Source organism: Triticum aestivum, chromosome 2B, assembly GCF_018294505.1.
Source record: "Triticum aestivum cultivar Chinese Spring chromosome 2B, IWGSC CS RefSeq v2.1, whole genome shotgun sequence".
NCBI lineage: Eukaryota > Viridiplantae > Streptophyta > Magnoliopsida > Poales > Poaceae > Triticum > Triticum aestivum.
The window spans coordinates 678,157,472-678,172,522 of NC_057798.1; the positions used below are offsets into that span (position 1 = coordinate 678,157,472).

Genomic DNA, 15,051 nt, shown 5'->3' on the forward strand with positions numbered 1-15,051 from the left:
TAGAGCATGAATAATAAACCTTATCATGATTAAGAAAATATAATAATACCCACTTTATTATTGCCTCTAGAGCATATTTCCAACATTCTGAAGCTTCAAGCCTATTTTGCAGTTGTTCGAGGACCTACTAAAATATGGGAGCCAGAGACCTTGTGGAAAGTGATGCCATGTTGTGTGATCATGCACAACATGACCATGGAGAATGAGGGTGAAGATTCTGTCGGAGGTCTGGATTTTGAAAACATGAATGATCCTATCCAACTTTCACATTAGAATCTGACCACGTTTGAGGAGTTTGTTCAAATGCATTAACAAATTCGGCATTGAGCAACTCCTGGGCAGCTCAAGGAAGATCTGATTGAACATATATGTGCCGTTAGGGGAATAACTAGAACATATGTGTGAGCTTATTTCAACTTTGACTATTTTATTTTAAAATTTTAGTTGAGTTTTAATATTTAAATATCATCTACTGCCACATTTTAACATTTTCACTCATTGTAGATTTGATATGCAATTATTTCGAGGGTTGCCGAAATTAGAAATCAGAGACGGATGTTTAAGGAAAATGGTTGGATGACTGGCTCTATATTTATATCCGCGGACAAATATTGTGTCCATTTTGAGAGACATTTTAAGGGTCACGTCCTCGACTTAGACACAAGTATGCAACACACGCAAGTTCGGATACGAGTTTGAATCCGAATTTGGTCCAGACAATACCTTCCACTTTTTTTATTATAAATATAATTATATCAGAGCATGTCCTTCACTTTGCAACACAAGAACAATCTTGCGATCATGATGCTGACGCCGATCTCGCTGGTTGGCCCGACGCCGGCCGACCACGAGAGCTCCAGCCAGTTAGAGATTCTTCTCCGTGAGGCCGGCCTGTACGAGACCTCCGATGAGCTGGCGGCCCGCGAGGATGTGCTGCGCGATCTCCAGGCCATCGTCGACCGGTGGGTGAAGCGCGTCACCGCTCAGCGAGGGTTTCCCGACGGCATGGCTGAGCAGGCCACCGCCCTTCTGATTCCGTTCGGTTCGTATCGTCTCGGCGTGCACGGCCGCGGCTCCGACATCGACGCCCTCGTCGTCGGCCCCTCCTACATCGACCGCGACCACGACTTCTTCGCCGTGCTCGGCGGCGTATTGGCGGAGACGGAGGCCGTGACGGAGCTGCAGCCCGTGCCTCGCGCGCACGTGCCCGTCATCAAGATGCGATTCCACGGCGTGCAGGTGGACCTCCTCTACGCCAGCGTGTGCCTCCCCGTGGTGCCCAGGGACCTCGACCTGCGCGACCGCTCCGTTTTCCGCGGCATGGACCTGGCCTCCGCGCGCAGCCTCAACGGCGTGCGCGTCGCCGACGAGCTCCTGCGGCTCGTCCCGGACGCCGGCGCCTTCCGCACGACGCTGCGATGCATCAAGCACTGGGCCAAGGCGCGGGGCGTCTACTCCAACGTGATGGGATTCCTGGGCGGCGTGGGCTGGGCGATCCTGGTGGCGCGCGTGTGCCAGCTCTACCCCAACGCCTCGCCGAGCATGCTGGTGCCGCGCTTCTTCAAGATCTTCTCGCAGTGGAAGTGGCCCAACCCGGTTCTGCTACGGGACATCGAGCACGACGACGGCGGCGAGCTCGCGCTCCGGCTGCCCGTCTGGGACCCGCGGCGGAACCCGCGCGACAAGAGCCACATCATGCCCGTCATCACGCCGGCCTACCCATGCATGAACTCGTGCTACAACGTCTCGCACGCCACCCTGCGGACCATCACGGAGCAGCTCCAGATCGGCAACGGCATCTGCCAGGAGATCCTCAAGGCCGGCCCCGGCGGCGCCGGCGGGTGGGACGCGCTGTTCCAGCCGTTCCAGTTCTTCAAGGCGTACAAGAGCTACCTGCAGGTGGACGTGAAGGTCGCCGGAGGGGAGGCCGACCTCCGGGAGTGGAAGGGGTGGGTGGAGTCGCGGCTGAGGCAGCTGGTGAACAGGGTTGAGGTGGCCACGGCCGGCATGCTGCTCTGCCATCCCAACCCGAAAGCCTACGCCGGCAAGCCCCATGATCTCCACTGCACGTCAACCTTCTTCGTGGGCCTGTCCAAGCCACAGCCACAGCAGCAGCAGCCCCAGGTGCCGTTTGACTTACGAGCGACGACGGACGGATTCAAGCAGGAGGTGTACACGTACGAGTTCTGGAGGCCCGGGATGGAGCTGGAGGTCTCGCACACCCGGAGGAAGGACCTGCCGTCCTACGTGCTTGATCAGATCCTCCCAGCTGGGCATCTCAAGAGGAGGCGCGCCGCCGAGAGCAACTCTTCTCCTCCGCTGTCGTCTGCTCCCGGCGACGTCAAGAAGGTGGCGGCGGCAGGCGGAACCGGATCGGCGCCTGAGAGGAAGAGGCGGTGCTGTCCCAGCAGCAATATCCTCCCCAGCGCTTCGGTACAGGGCGTTGCGTGAGAGCAGATGAACATTCAGAGCAATCACAGGAACTAGCTAATCATACCAGCATGATCAAGCCAAGGCAAGCCGAAGTCTCCAAGCGAACTCTTGTCAGGGAGACGGCATGATCCAATTGGAGACAGAGAGAAGGGCAGACTCTGCGACCGGCGGAACATCGTGTACAGAGTCAGATATGTGTAGCATAGCTTTGTCAGAGGAACAATTGTGTATGATAGCTGATGATAGATACATTCATACATAGGTTAAGTTGTGTATGGACTATCAAGTTATCAAACTATGTACTCCAAACTGTTGGAAGCACCGCACAATAAAAACATTGTATTGTCGATGTTCATGTGCTTGCTTAGTTCCTTCACTGCAAGTCTTCGATGTGATGTTGAGGCAGAGCTCCTGCCATGGTTTCGCTCTTATGTACTCCCTCCGTACTAAAATATAACGTTTAAATTGAACTGTATATTTTGACACTGAGGTAGTACTTCCTCCGTTCCCAAATGTAAGTCTTTGTAGAGATTTCATTGGATGGACTACATACGGAGCAAAATGAATGAATTCACACTTAAAATGCATCTATATACATCCGTATCTAGTTCATAGTGGAATCTCTACAAAGACTTATATTTAGGAACGGAGGGAGTATATTTTATCATAATTATGCTATTATTGAATAAAAGTTAAAAATAAAGTCTATCTGAGCATGCATTGTGATATGTTTGACCAAATATACAAGGTTCGGTAGTTTTTGGTACTCGGGTGGGAGTTTTATCCTACGTATTCTTCCGCATCAACTAAATTGACATCCACTACTTTGGTACCAAATCTTCAAGGTGCAAAGATCAACCTATTATCCTCGCAAGAAAAAAAAGATCAACCTATTAAAAATGTGAACGTAGCAATCTATCAACAGATTGAATGAAACATAATAGCCTCGTCCACTAGTCCCTCCTTGTTTTTCTTGTGTCTGCAACTTATCTAGTAACATCCTTGTTCCCCCGAAGGTATTCAAAGTTATGAATAGGGTCCCTTCTGGGTATATCTAGATGAGACTTAAATAGATCGCATTTGAAATGTCGTTTTCACTGTTTCTTCCAATCCGGGTGTTGTTTTCCTTTGTCACATGTTCATTTGTTTTGTGTTGTTGATGTGTCTTTTGATCTGCAATTTTCTCTGGGGTTGTACCTAGACTGGGCTTTTTCTTCCCACAAGTGACAAAAAGAATCCAGGAGGAGAATCTAGGAATTTTGAACCAATTTCAAAATCTAGATTTTTTTTGCCTCTTTCAAAATGTACATTGTGTATTTAAAAAATGCACTATGTGCATTTACACATGTTCAAAATTTATTCGGATAAACCTTAATAGTATTGAAAGTGATCAACGTGTATCTAAAAATGTTTGGCTTGTTTACAAAAAATATTCAACATGTGTTAAAAAAGTCAACACTTATTTTGGAAAGATAAAAAAGAAAAAGAAACAAAAAGAAAAAGGAAACCTGAAAGTAAAGCCGATGAAAATCAATAGATAAAAACACATAATAGAAAAAAAAATCGTGTAGAACCTTGCAAAACCGGCAAAACCAGGTGGAAGGTTTCGCGGTTGTTGTTGTCTGAGTTACTCGAGCATCCACCAAATTGGGATGGGACTTTTGGTCGGCAATGTTTCCACGACTTTTATCTAGGCTGAGTTTTTTCTTATTTTGCTTGTTAGGTTGTAACGTATACACGAGTGACGAAAAGAATCCATGACAAGAATCTACGCTCCTAAAATCAGTTTGAATATCTAGAATATGTTTTTTGCACGTGCGATGGGAGAGAATATGTCAGAAGAAATGAAACCTCGGTTTGCAGTTGCGTTGTATCCGTTGTAGTTTCGTGGTATGAATGTCAAGTAGTGGACATGAAACTGGTCGCATTGGCTATCCATATGCCAGAACCATGAGTTAGTCGCGAGATCTTATGGGTTTCAGCACTAGTCTATCCCAACTTGTTTAGGACTAAAGGTTGTGTTGTTCTTTTTCTATTATTATAAATGTTTCAGCATACTATATAAATATTTCCTTACCAAATTCAGCACGGTATATAAATGTTTCCTTACCAAATTCCACTTACCAAAGGCGCTTCACTCCCTGGCAACGACGCCCGAAAAGAGTCTTGATGACCTACAAGTATAGGGGATCTATCGTAGTCCTTTCGATAAGTAAGAGTGTCGAACCCAACGAGGAGCAGAAGGAAATGACAAGCGGTTTTCAGTAAGGTATTCTCTGCAAGCACTGAAATTGTAAGTAACAGATAGTTGTGATAAGATAATTTGTAACGGGTAACAAGCAATGAAAGTAAATAAGGTGCAGCAAGGTGGCCCAATCCTTTTTGTAGCAAAGGACAAGTCTGGACAGGTTCTTATAATGAGAAAAGCGCTCCCGATGACACATTAGAATTATCGTCAATCTAGTTTTCATCACGCTCATATGATTCACGTTCGTTACTTTGATAATTTGATATGTGGGTGGACCGGTGCTTGGGTACTTCCTTGTCTTGGACAAGCATCCCACCTATGATTAACCCCTATTGCAAGCATCCGCAACTACAAAATAAGTATTAAGGTAAACCTAACCACAACATGAAACATATGGATCCAAATCATCCCCTTACGAAGCAACGCATAAACTAGGGTTTAAGCTTCTGTCACTCTAGCAACCCATCATTTACTTATTACTTCCCAATGCCTTCCTCTAGGCCCAAATAATGGTGAAGTGTCATGTAGTCGACGTTCACATAACACCACTAGAGAGAGACAACATACATCTCATCAAAATATCGAACGAATACCAAATTCACATGACTACTAATAGCAAGACTTCACCCATGTCCCCAGGAACAAACGTAACTACTCACAAAGCATATTCATGTTCATAATCAGAGGAGTATTAATATGCATTAAGGATCTGAACATATGATCTTCCACCAAATAAACCAACTAGCATCAACTACAAGGAGTAATCAACACTACCAGCAACCCACAGGTACCAATCTGAGGTTTTGGTACAAAGATTGGATATAAGAGATGAACTAGGGTTTGAGAGGAGATGGTGCTGGTGAAGATGTTGATGGAGATTGACCCCCTCCCGATGAGAGGATCGTTGGTGATGATGATGGTGATGATTTCCCCCTCCCGAAGGGAAGTTACCCCAGCAGAACAGCTCCGCCGGAGCCCTATATTGGTTCCGCCAAGGTTCGGCCTCGTGGCGGCGGAGTTTCGTCCCGTAAGCTTGCTTATGATTTTTTTCAGGGTAAAAGACCTCATATAGCAGAAGATGGGCACCAGAGGGCTGCCAGGTGGCCCATGAGGCAGGAGGGCACGCTCAGGGGGGTAGGGCGCGCCCCCCACCCTCGTGGATGGTGGGTGGCCCCCCTCAGGTATTTCTTCCGCTGAATATTTATCATTAATTCCAAAAATTACTTTCATGGAGTTTCAGGACTTTTGGCGTTGTGCAGAATAGGTCTCCAATATTTGCTTCTTTTCTAGTCCAGAATCCTAGCTGCCGGCATTCTCCCTCTTTATGTGAACCTTGTAAAATAAGAGAGAATAGCTATAAGTATTGTGACATAATGTGTAATAACAGCCCATAATGCAATAAATATCGATATAAAAGCATGATGCAAAATGGACGTATCAAGTCCCCCAAGCTTAGACCTCGCTTGTCCTCAAGCGGAAGCCGATATCGAAAAATATGTCCACATATTTAGAGATAGAGGTGTCGATAAAAATAAAATATGGACATGAGGGCATCATGATCATTCTTATAACAACAATATATATATATATATATATACATATATATATATATTGTCATATAATTTCTTATGCTCAAGTAACAATCTATTCACAATGTCAAGTATGAACCAGAAACTTCATTGAAAACTAACAAACTATAATCTCAGTCATTGAAGCAATTGCAATTTATCATAACATAGGAAAGATCCAACATAAGAGCTTTTCAGCAAGTCCACATACTCAACTATCATTTAGTCTTTCACAATTGCTAACACTCACGCAATACTTATGGTTATGGAGCTTTAATCAGACACAGAGAAAGATAGGGGCTTATAGTGTTGCCTCCCAACCTTTTACCTCAAGGGTAATGTCAACAATAATAGTTCATGCTAACTTACATCCAATTGGATATATATATATATATATATATATATATATATATATATATATATATATATATATATATATATATCAAGATCTTTCCAACACGTGGTGCTTGCCAAAGGATAAAATAAAAAAAGGAAAGGTGAAGATCACCTTGACTCTTGCATAATGTAAAAGATAGGCCTTTCGCAGAGGGAAGCAGAGGTTGTCATGTGCTTTTAGGGTTGGATGCACGAAATCTTAATGCAAAAGAATGTCACTTTATATTGCCAATTGTGATATGAACCTTTATTATGCAGTCCGTCGCTTTTATTACTTCCATATCACAAGATCGTATAAAGCTTATTTTCTCCACACTAATAAGTCATACATATTTAGAGAGCAATTTTTATTGCATGCAGCATGACAACTTACTTGAAGGATCTTACTCAATCCATAGGTAGATATGGTGAACTCTCATGGCAAAACTGGGTTTAAGGATATTTGGAAGCACAAGTAGTATCTCTACTTGGTGCAAGGAATTTTGCTAGCATGAGGGGGAAAGGCAAGCTCAACATGTTGGACGATCCATGACAATATACTTTAACTAAGATGTGAGAAAACATAACCCATTACGTTGTCTTCCTTGTCCAACATCAACTTTGTAGCATGTCATACTTTAATGAGTGCTCACAATCATAAAAGATGTCCAAGATAGTATATTTATATGTGAGAACCTCTCTTTCTTTATTACTTCCTATTAATTGCAACAATGACCAAAACTAGGTTTGCCAACTCTCAACAACTTTTATGCCTCATACTCTTTATGTGTGAAGTCATTACTATCCATAAGATTAACATGGTCTCTTTTATTTCTTTTTATTCTTTATATTTTCTCAAGATCATAGCAAGATAGCAAAGCCCTTGACTCAACACTAATCTTTATTATATATCTCACAGACTCGATTACATAGAGGGATCACAAAGCAAAACCCAAAACTATTTCATACCAAAACTTTATTCTACTAGATCAAGATATTACCAAAAGGATCGAACTGAGTAAAACGGTAAAGATAGGAGTGTGATGGTTATACGATACCAGGGCAACTCCCCCAAGCATTGGCAGTTGCCAAGGGGAGTGCCCATACCCATGTGATTATGTCCTCAGAGATGGTGAAGAAGGTGGTGATGATGATGGATACTCGCACATTGAGCGTAGGAGCTCTTCCAATTTGCGGATAATGCCCTTGAGTGCGATGATATGATCCTTCAACAAGATATTTTCTTGTGTGAGATACTTGTTTCGTATGCAAGCTAACTCAATCATCCTGAAAGCTTCAATCTCAGTTGGGGTAAAGAGGTTAGGAAGATGTTGAAGGCTGTTTTCTTCTTCTATCCCCGGAGCTTGATCCTTCATGGCCTTCTTGATCCCATCGTCCTTGTTGATCTCCCCAGGTTCTTCTCTCTTCAGCTCTATCTTCAATAGCCAAGCATCCTTGTCTTCATTGTTGGAGGAGGGTGACGTCATGATGCCTGGCCTTAACAAATCTGACAGAAAACAACTGGAAACAAAGATAGAATGTTTTTGTGTGATACGGTGATCAAAACCTTCGGGAGATTATATAATGAATTTTTATCGACCGAAAGAAGTATCGTGCAAGAAAACAGAGTCCGAAGAGCACACGAGGTGCCCACGAGGCAGGGGGGCGCACCTAGGGGGGTAGGGCGCGCCCTCCACCCTCGTGGACGCCTCTTGTCCTTCCCGGACTACTTCTTATTTTCCTATTTTCTAAAATATTCCAAAATGGAGAAAAATTGCTATTAGAACTGTTTTGGAGTCGGTTTACTTATCGTACCACATACCTATTCCTTTTCGGAGTCTGAAACATTCTGGAAAGTGTCCCTTATGTATTCCTCCGGGGTTACGTTGTCAATAATATTAGTTTCAACATTTATAGGATTACCTGAGATATAATGTTTGATTCGTTGACCGTTCACCACCTTCGGATTTGTGCCTTCGAAGTTGTTGATTTTTATGGCACCGAAACGATAGACCTCCTCGATAACGTAAGGGCCTTCCCATTTAGAGAGAAGTTTTCGTGCAAAAAATCTTAAACGAGAGTTGAAAAGTAAAACATAATCACCTACATTAAACTCACACTTTTGTATCCTTTTGTCATGCCATCTTTTAACTTTTTCTTTAAACAGCTTGGCATTCTTGTAGGCTTGGGTTCTCCATCAAGTGAGCTAATGTCAAATAACCTCTTCTCACTGGCAAATTTGAAATCATAATTGAGCTCTTTAATGGCCCAATATGCCTTATGTTCAAGTTCGAGGGGTAAGTGACAAGTTTTTCCATAAATCATTTTATACTGAGACATACCCATATGATTTTTATATGCAGTTCTATAAGCTCATAATGCATCATCAAGTTTCTTGGACCAATTCTTTCTAGATCTATTAACAGTCCTTTGCAAAATTAATTTGAGCTCTCTGTTACTCAACTCTACTTGACCACTAGACTGTGGGCGATATGGAGATGCAATTCTATGATTAACATCAAACTTAGCAAGCATTTTACGAAAAGCACCATGAATAAAATGTGAACCACCATCAGTCATTAAATATCCAGGGACTCCAAACCTCGGAAAAATAACTTCTTTAAGCAACTTAATAGAAGTGTTATGATCAGCACTACTAGTTGGAATAGCTTCTACCCACTTAGTAACATAATCAACAACAACTAAAATATGTGTATACCCATTAGAGGAAGGAAATGGTCCCATATAATCAAAGCCCCAAACATCAAATGTTTCAATAACAAGAGAATAATTCATAGGCATTTCTTGACGTTTGCTAATATTACCAATTCTTTGACATTCGTCACACGATAAGACAAACTTATGGGTATTTTTGAAGAGAGTAGGCCAATAAAAACCGGATTGCAATACCTTACACTACAAAAAGACACATCCGTGACATTTTGGGCTGAACGGAATTTTTTTCTGTCATACTTATGACACTTCTATGACAATAATTGTGACAAAACCCGGTATCATCGTAGATGTGGTGTGCTCCTACTTCTATGTCAAAAAATCATGACAGAAAATGGGCTTTTCATCCTGGGTGGGCCGGAGACGCAGCTGCATGACATTCTTTGGGCCGTCCATGACGGAAAAACCATGGTAGAAGCAAGGGAGAGGAAACTTTCGGGGAGTTCCCGGTTACGGTGGATGGCCGGGGGCCGAGCGATGCGCGTTTCTCTCGTACACGTACGCACGTGTGTGCGAGGCGTTGGCTCTAAATGAACCCGAGCGAGGCGTTAGGCTCTAACTAAACTCGAGCGATTGCATTGCAGGCTAAGCATTACTGAATCCGAGCGATCGATCGATGGCTGTTAACTGAACCCGATCGAGCGATTCCTTTGCTACTGCTGCTAACTGAAGCCGATCGATGCTGCCTCTGGATGAACAATGAGCCTTGCGTGTGTGTGTGTGTGGGGGGGGGGGGGGTGGATGAACAGTGAGCGGTGGGGGTGGATGAACAGGACCCCGTGGTGTTGCCTCTGTATGAACATGACCCCGATTGATTGAGCCGGTTGGGGCTGGATGAACAGGACCCCGTGGAGGGCTGGATGAATAGGACGACCTCGTGGAGGGCTGGATGAATAGTAGACGGTGGAGGGGTGGATGAATAGTAGCCCATGGAGGGGTGGTTGAACAGGAGCCCGTGGAGAGGGGTGGTTGAACAGTAGCCGGTGGAGTAGCGCGCGGTGGAGGATGGATAAACAGGAGCCCGTGGATGAACAGTCACAGGTGGAGGCTGGAGGAGGTCGACGGTGGATGAACAGTAGCCCATGGAGGCTGGAGGAGGTCGACGGTGGAGATGAACAGTATCCCGTGGAGTCCCGTTTTGCGGTACGCCACACCCCTCCCGATGAACAGGACCCTCGTTTCGACTGTAGCACTCCAACACAAGTCCGTTTCCTCCATTTTGAGGTACGCCACACCCCTCGCGATCAACAAGACCCTATTTTGACCGTAGGAGGTCCAACACAAGTTTGTTTCCTTTGTTTTGCGGTACGCCAGACCCTTCCCGATGAATAGGATCCCGTTTTGAACGTGGCCAGTCGAACATAAGGCCGTTTCCTCCGTTTTGCGGTACGCCAGGCCTCATTTCCATCAACTGTTCCGTCCAAGCCGGTTGGCTCCCACGCGTTTCGTTGCCTCCCGATGAACAAGACGCATTCCGTTGCCTGCCGATGAACACGACGCATTCCGTTGCCTCCCCATGAACACGACGACACACTGTTTCTCCGTTCCGACCCAGCCATGTACACGAGCCCTGGCCGTACGTATGCGCAAGTAGGCATTTGAGACCCCGCCCGTATGTATGTACGTGGCCGTATTTTCTTTCTTGCACACTGGCCGCTGTATGTACATGTACATACTACGTGCGCACCTCTACTACGACACGTGCGCGCCTCTACTACGATACGTGCACGCCTCTACATCGACCAATATGTACATACACGTTCACGACCAGAATGACAACGCTACATACGCTTCGACCAGGTGGATCCCGACTGTCAGGCACTTCCTTACGTGCGAAGATGTAGCTGGTGCGTCCCAGCAGTCAGGGGGGCGAATCTTTTTTTTCCAGACGCACTTCCTTGCATGCGAAGATGTAGCTGGTGGGTCCCAGCAGTCAGGGGGAAAGGTTTTTTCGCGGACTACGGTGGCCCGTCCGGTGGGTCCCTACTGTCAGGTGGAGGAATAATTATTTTCCACGTAATAAGGAGGCACTTCCTTGCGGCCGCCATGGACCCACTTGTCAGCCTCTCCACGTACAATACTCTTCCGATGGAAGTCGTTCCTTGACCACATTGACCACGCCACGCCGAGAGCACTAGGGCGGTGGACGACGGCGAGGGCTAGGAAGGGGACGACGTGACGCCGGGGAAGACGCGGCAGTGGAAGCCCGCACGGCGAGGAGTACGAGGGTTCACTGGTTCGGCTGCGGTGTGAGGCTGTCGCCGCAGAATAACAAGGGGTGTGGGTGAGTAGAGGGATGGCCTGGCCAGCGGTGGGAGTAGTAGGGGGTGGTGAGGCCTCCGCAGCATCACAGCCGGCCACGGGAGGCAGGAGCACGCGACACGACCGGCGCTGGTTTGGGCGACTGGAGTAAGAAGACCAGAGGTTGAAGAAGCACTACGGCCGTTGGATGGACATCGTACGGTCACTCGAGCTAGAATCGTTCATATTGACTAAGTTGACAAAGCCCTCCGTCCCCGTCAACTTAGTTGGCCCACAAGTCAGCCTCCCACTATATTGGGTCCCAGCTAGCAGGGGGTATTCATTTTTTGTGCATAATAAGGAGGCACTTCCTTGCGTGCGAAGATATAGCCGGTGGGTCCGACTTGTTAGCGGGGGAAACGTTTTTTCGCGAAATACAGAGGCCCTTCCGGTGGGTCCAAGCTGTCAGGTGGAGGAATCATTACTTTGCGCGTAATAAGGAGGCATTTCCTTGTGTGAGGTCGTGGACACAGCTGTCAGCCTCTCCACGTACAATCCACGTCCGATGTATGTCGTTCGTTGACCATGTTGACCAGGCCGCGCCGAGAGCACCATGGCGGTAGACGACAGCGAGGCATAGGAAGGGAACGACACGTAGCCGGGGAAGACTTGGCAATGTTGCCCATGCGGTGGGGAGTACGAGGGTTTACTGGTCCGACTACCATCGTCGAAAAATAACAGGAGGTGTGGGTGAGTAGAGGAATGGCCTGGCTAGCAATGAAGTAGGGTGGGGTGGTGCAGCCTGTGCGGCAGCACAGCCAGCTACGGGAGACGGGAGCAGGCAGTCCCGCCGGCTGGTTTGGGCGGCTGGAGCAAAAAGATCAGATATTGAAGAAGCAGCACGGCCGTTGGATTAACATCCAACGGTCACTTCTGCTAGAATCGTTTGTGGACTAAGTTGACAAAGCCTTTCGTACACGTCAACCTAGTAGACCCACAAGTCAACCTTCAAATCTGTCCCAAATAACATACAGCCCGAAATTTCTAGCCAGATTCAAATTAATTTTAAATCTAAATATACCTTAATTTAAATTCAATGAAATTTTACCCGCACAAAAACAATGAAATTTAAAATATCAAAATCCAAAAAAAGTATTTTGGAACTAATTGTCTGTTTGCTATATTTTTTCATTTTACCGCCCATTTATTATTACTTATAGCCCATTTCTTATTACTTATAGCCCATTTTCTAGGCAAAATGCATCCCTCCTCGTCTTGAAAGATTTCCGGCCCAGCAGGACATAGAAAAGCAAGTAGGCCTTCGTTGGTTATTCTGCAAAAAACAAAATAGCTGGCTAGCCATTTTCAGAAAGAAAAAAAATAAGCTGGGTTGGTCATGTGCTAAACATATGAAATAAAAGCCTGGGCTTGACGGGCCGCAGGTCCCGCACAACCCAGCTGATACCCTTCTCCGTCCTGAAAAACAAAATTACTGCACGCGCTGCTAGGTCCCTACTGTCATCCTCACCATGTACAATCATCTCCTTATTCCTCTCGGTTGTTGACCATGTTGACAACACCGGAGGGTGGCGCCACAGCGAGCGAACCAAGACGGAGGATGATGGTGAGGCCTCGGACGGGAATAAACAGGAGCCGGGGAAGATGCACAGAGTTTTAGGGTGCGATGTGGCCATGATGCGCGCGCGGCAGCACAGCCAGCTGTGGGAGGCGGGAGCAGGCGGTCCCGCCGGCACTGGTTTGCCTTTGGCGGCTCGAGGAAGAAGAGACTGAAGAAACACGACAGACGTTGAATGTCAATCCAACGGTCAAGGTTGGCACAATCGTTTGTTGACTAAGCCGACACCAAGTAGCATACTTTTTTATATATAGGAAGAAAAGAAAAACTGGGCTCGTTCGCTTTATAACATTCCTGAAACTGCGACCGTTCGATCTTGTGTCGCAACTAAAAATATGAGGAAAATGCGTTAGTCTGCCGTCCTCCTCCCAGGGAACGTTCGCCACATAAGTGACTAGCACCTTGGTTTTCAGCCAAGAGGTCTTGGGTTCGAGTCCCAAGAACTCTCAATTTTGTTCTCCTTCATTCCTCGCAAAAAAATGGAAAGAAAACCAAAGACTTGAGAAGGCGCACATAACAAGCTAGTGTACCAGTAAAGAGATGTTGCTGAGTTTTAGAAAAAAGAGAGACGTGCTCCTGTAGCTAGTTTGAATCCAAACCTAGACTATGACTTTATATGGTGCAAGTAATGAAACTGACATATCCAACGTTCGCTTCTCCTCTTGTCTACTTACTCTGCCTAGCATCAGAAGCTCTGGCCGCAGCAACCATGTCCGCTGGCTGCTCGTCCACCTGCTCTTCAGCAGGCAACAACCAGATATGCGCCAAGTTGCCACCCGTACCATCGCCTGTGGGTCTCATCACACCCCCGCCGGCACGCGCACCGCAGCCGATTGCTCATCGCAACCCGCTGCCATTGGTGTGGTGCCACTGCTGCAAATCACGCAGAGTCATTCGTCGCGTCTCAACCACAATCGTCAACCCTGGCCTAGCCTTCTACAAATGCCTGAATCATGGGGTAATAATATATTTAAGTGTTGTTCTGCTGCTTTCAGTTCCTGATTTTTTGATAGTTTGGTTGATGATCTTCCAATTTGATTCATGCATAAAAGGGAAGATTCGTGTGATTTGTATTTCTGGGAAGTTGCTGATGTGGGGGAATGCAACTACGCTGATTATTTCATTAGCCGAGGAATCCCAATACCAGCAGGTTGGGGTGTTGGACAAGTAACTAAAGGAACGGCAGAAGAGGAAGATGCAGAGCAGAAGGTTAAAGATGCAGTTCCTCTGATCATGGCCAAGCAACAACTGCTGAACGGCCTTGACAGCAATGAGGAGATAAAAGAGCTTCTGAATATAACGGGCAAAATCGATGTGCTCTGTAGGATGATTGTCTCTTTATTTGCACTGTATGTAGCACTCATGATGTATTCAGTGGCTATGACATGAGCACTTTGCTGAAACTAGTAATGAATGAAACCTGTGTAGCAGGCTGGGCGTAGTGTTGTGAACATCTAATGATTTCTATTAACGGAAATCAGGGGGTATCCCCTTTTTCTCATAAATAAATAAATGGCAGAGGCCCTTTTGGTAATAAATAAATAAAATAGCAGAGGCCCTGTCGAGTCAGCTTTGTTCTCATTCGAAGACGTCGAGCAAATTGCAGTCCAACAACAAACTATGTCATCAAATTCAAGTTTCACAACCAAATATGAGTACAACTAAACAACAATGTCATCATGTTTTAGTCGTCATACAATCACCAAACACAAATCAGCATACATAACAAGTGATGTTCTCACAACAAAATACTAAACAACATGTTCATCAGGTTTCAGTTGTCATAGCAAACACAATTTTACATAGTAGATAAAAAA

The 15,051-nt window shown here is 45.8% G+C and overlaps 1 protein-coding gene across 1 annotated transcript; it reads left to right on the forward strand.

The window, feature by feature from the left end:
• The first annotated feature begins 788 nt into the window (after nucleotides 1–788).
• On the forward strand, nucleotides 789–2,747 carry LOC123042031 (nuclear poly(A) polymerase 4-like). The gene has a single exon (XM_044464560.1). The coding sequence runs from the start codon at nucleotides 802–804 to the stop codon at nucleotides 2,449–2,451; it is 1,650 nt and encodes a 549-aa protein (XP_044320495.1). The 5' UTR covers nucleotides 789–801; the 3' UTR covers nucleotides 2,452–2,747.
• Nucleotides 2,748–15,051: the final 12,304 nt, after the last annotated feature.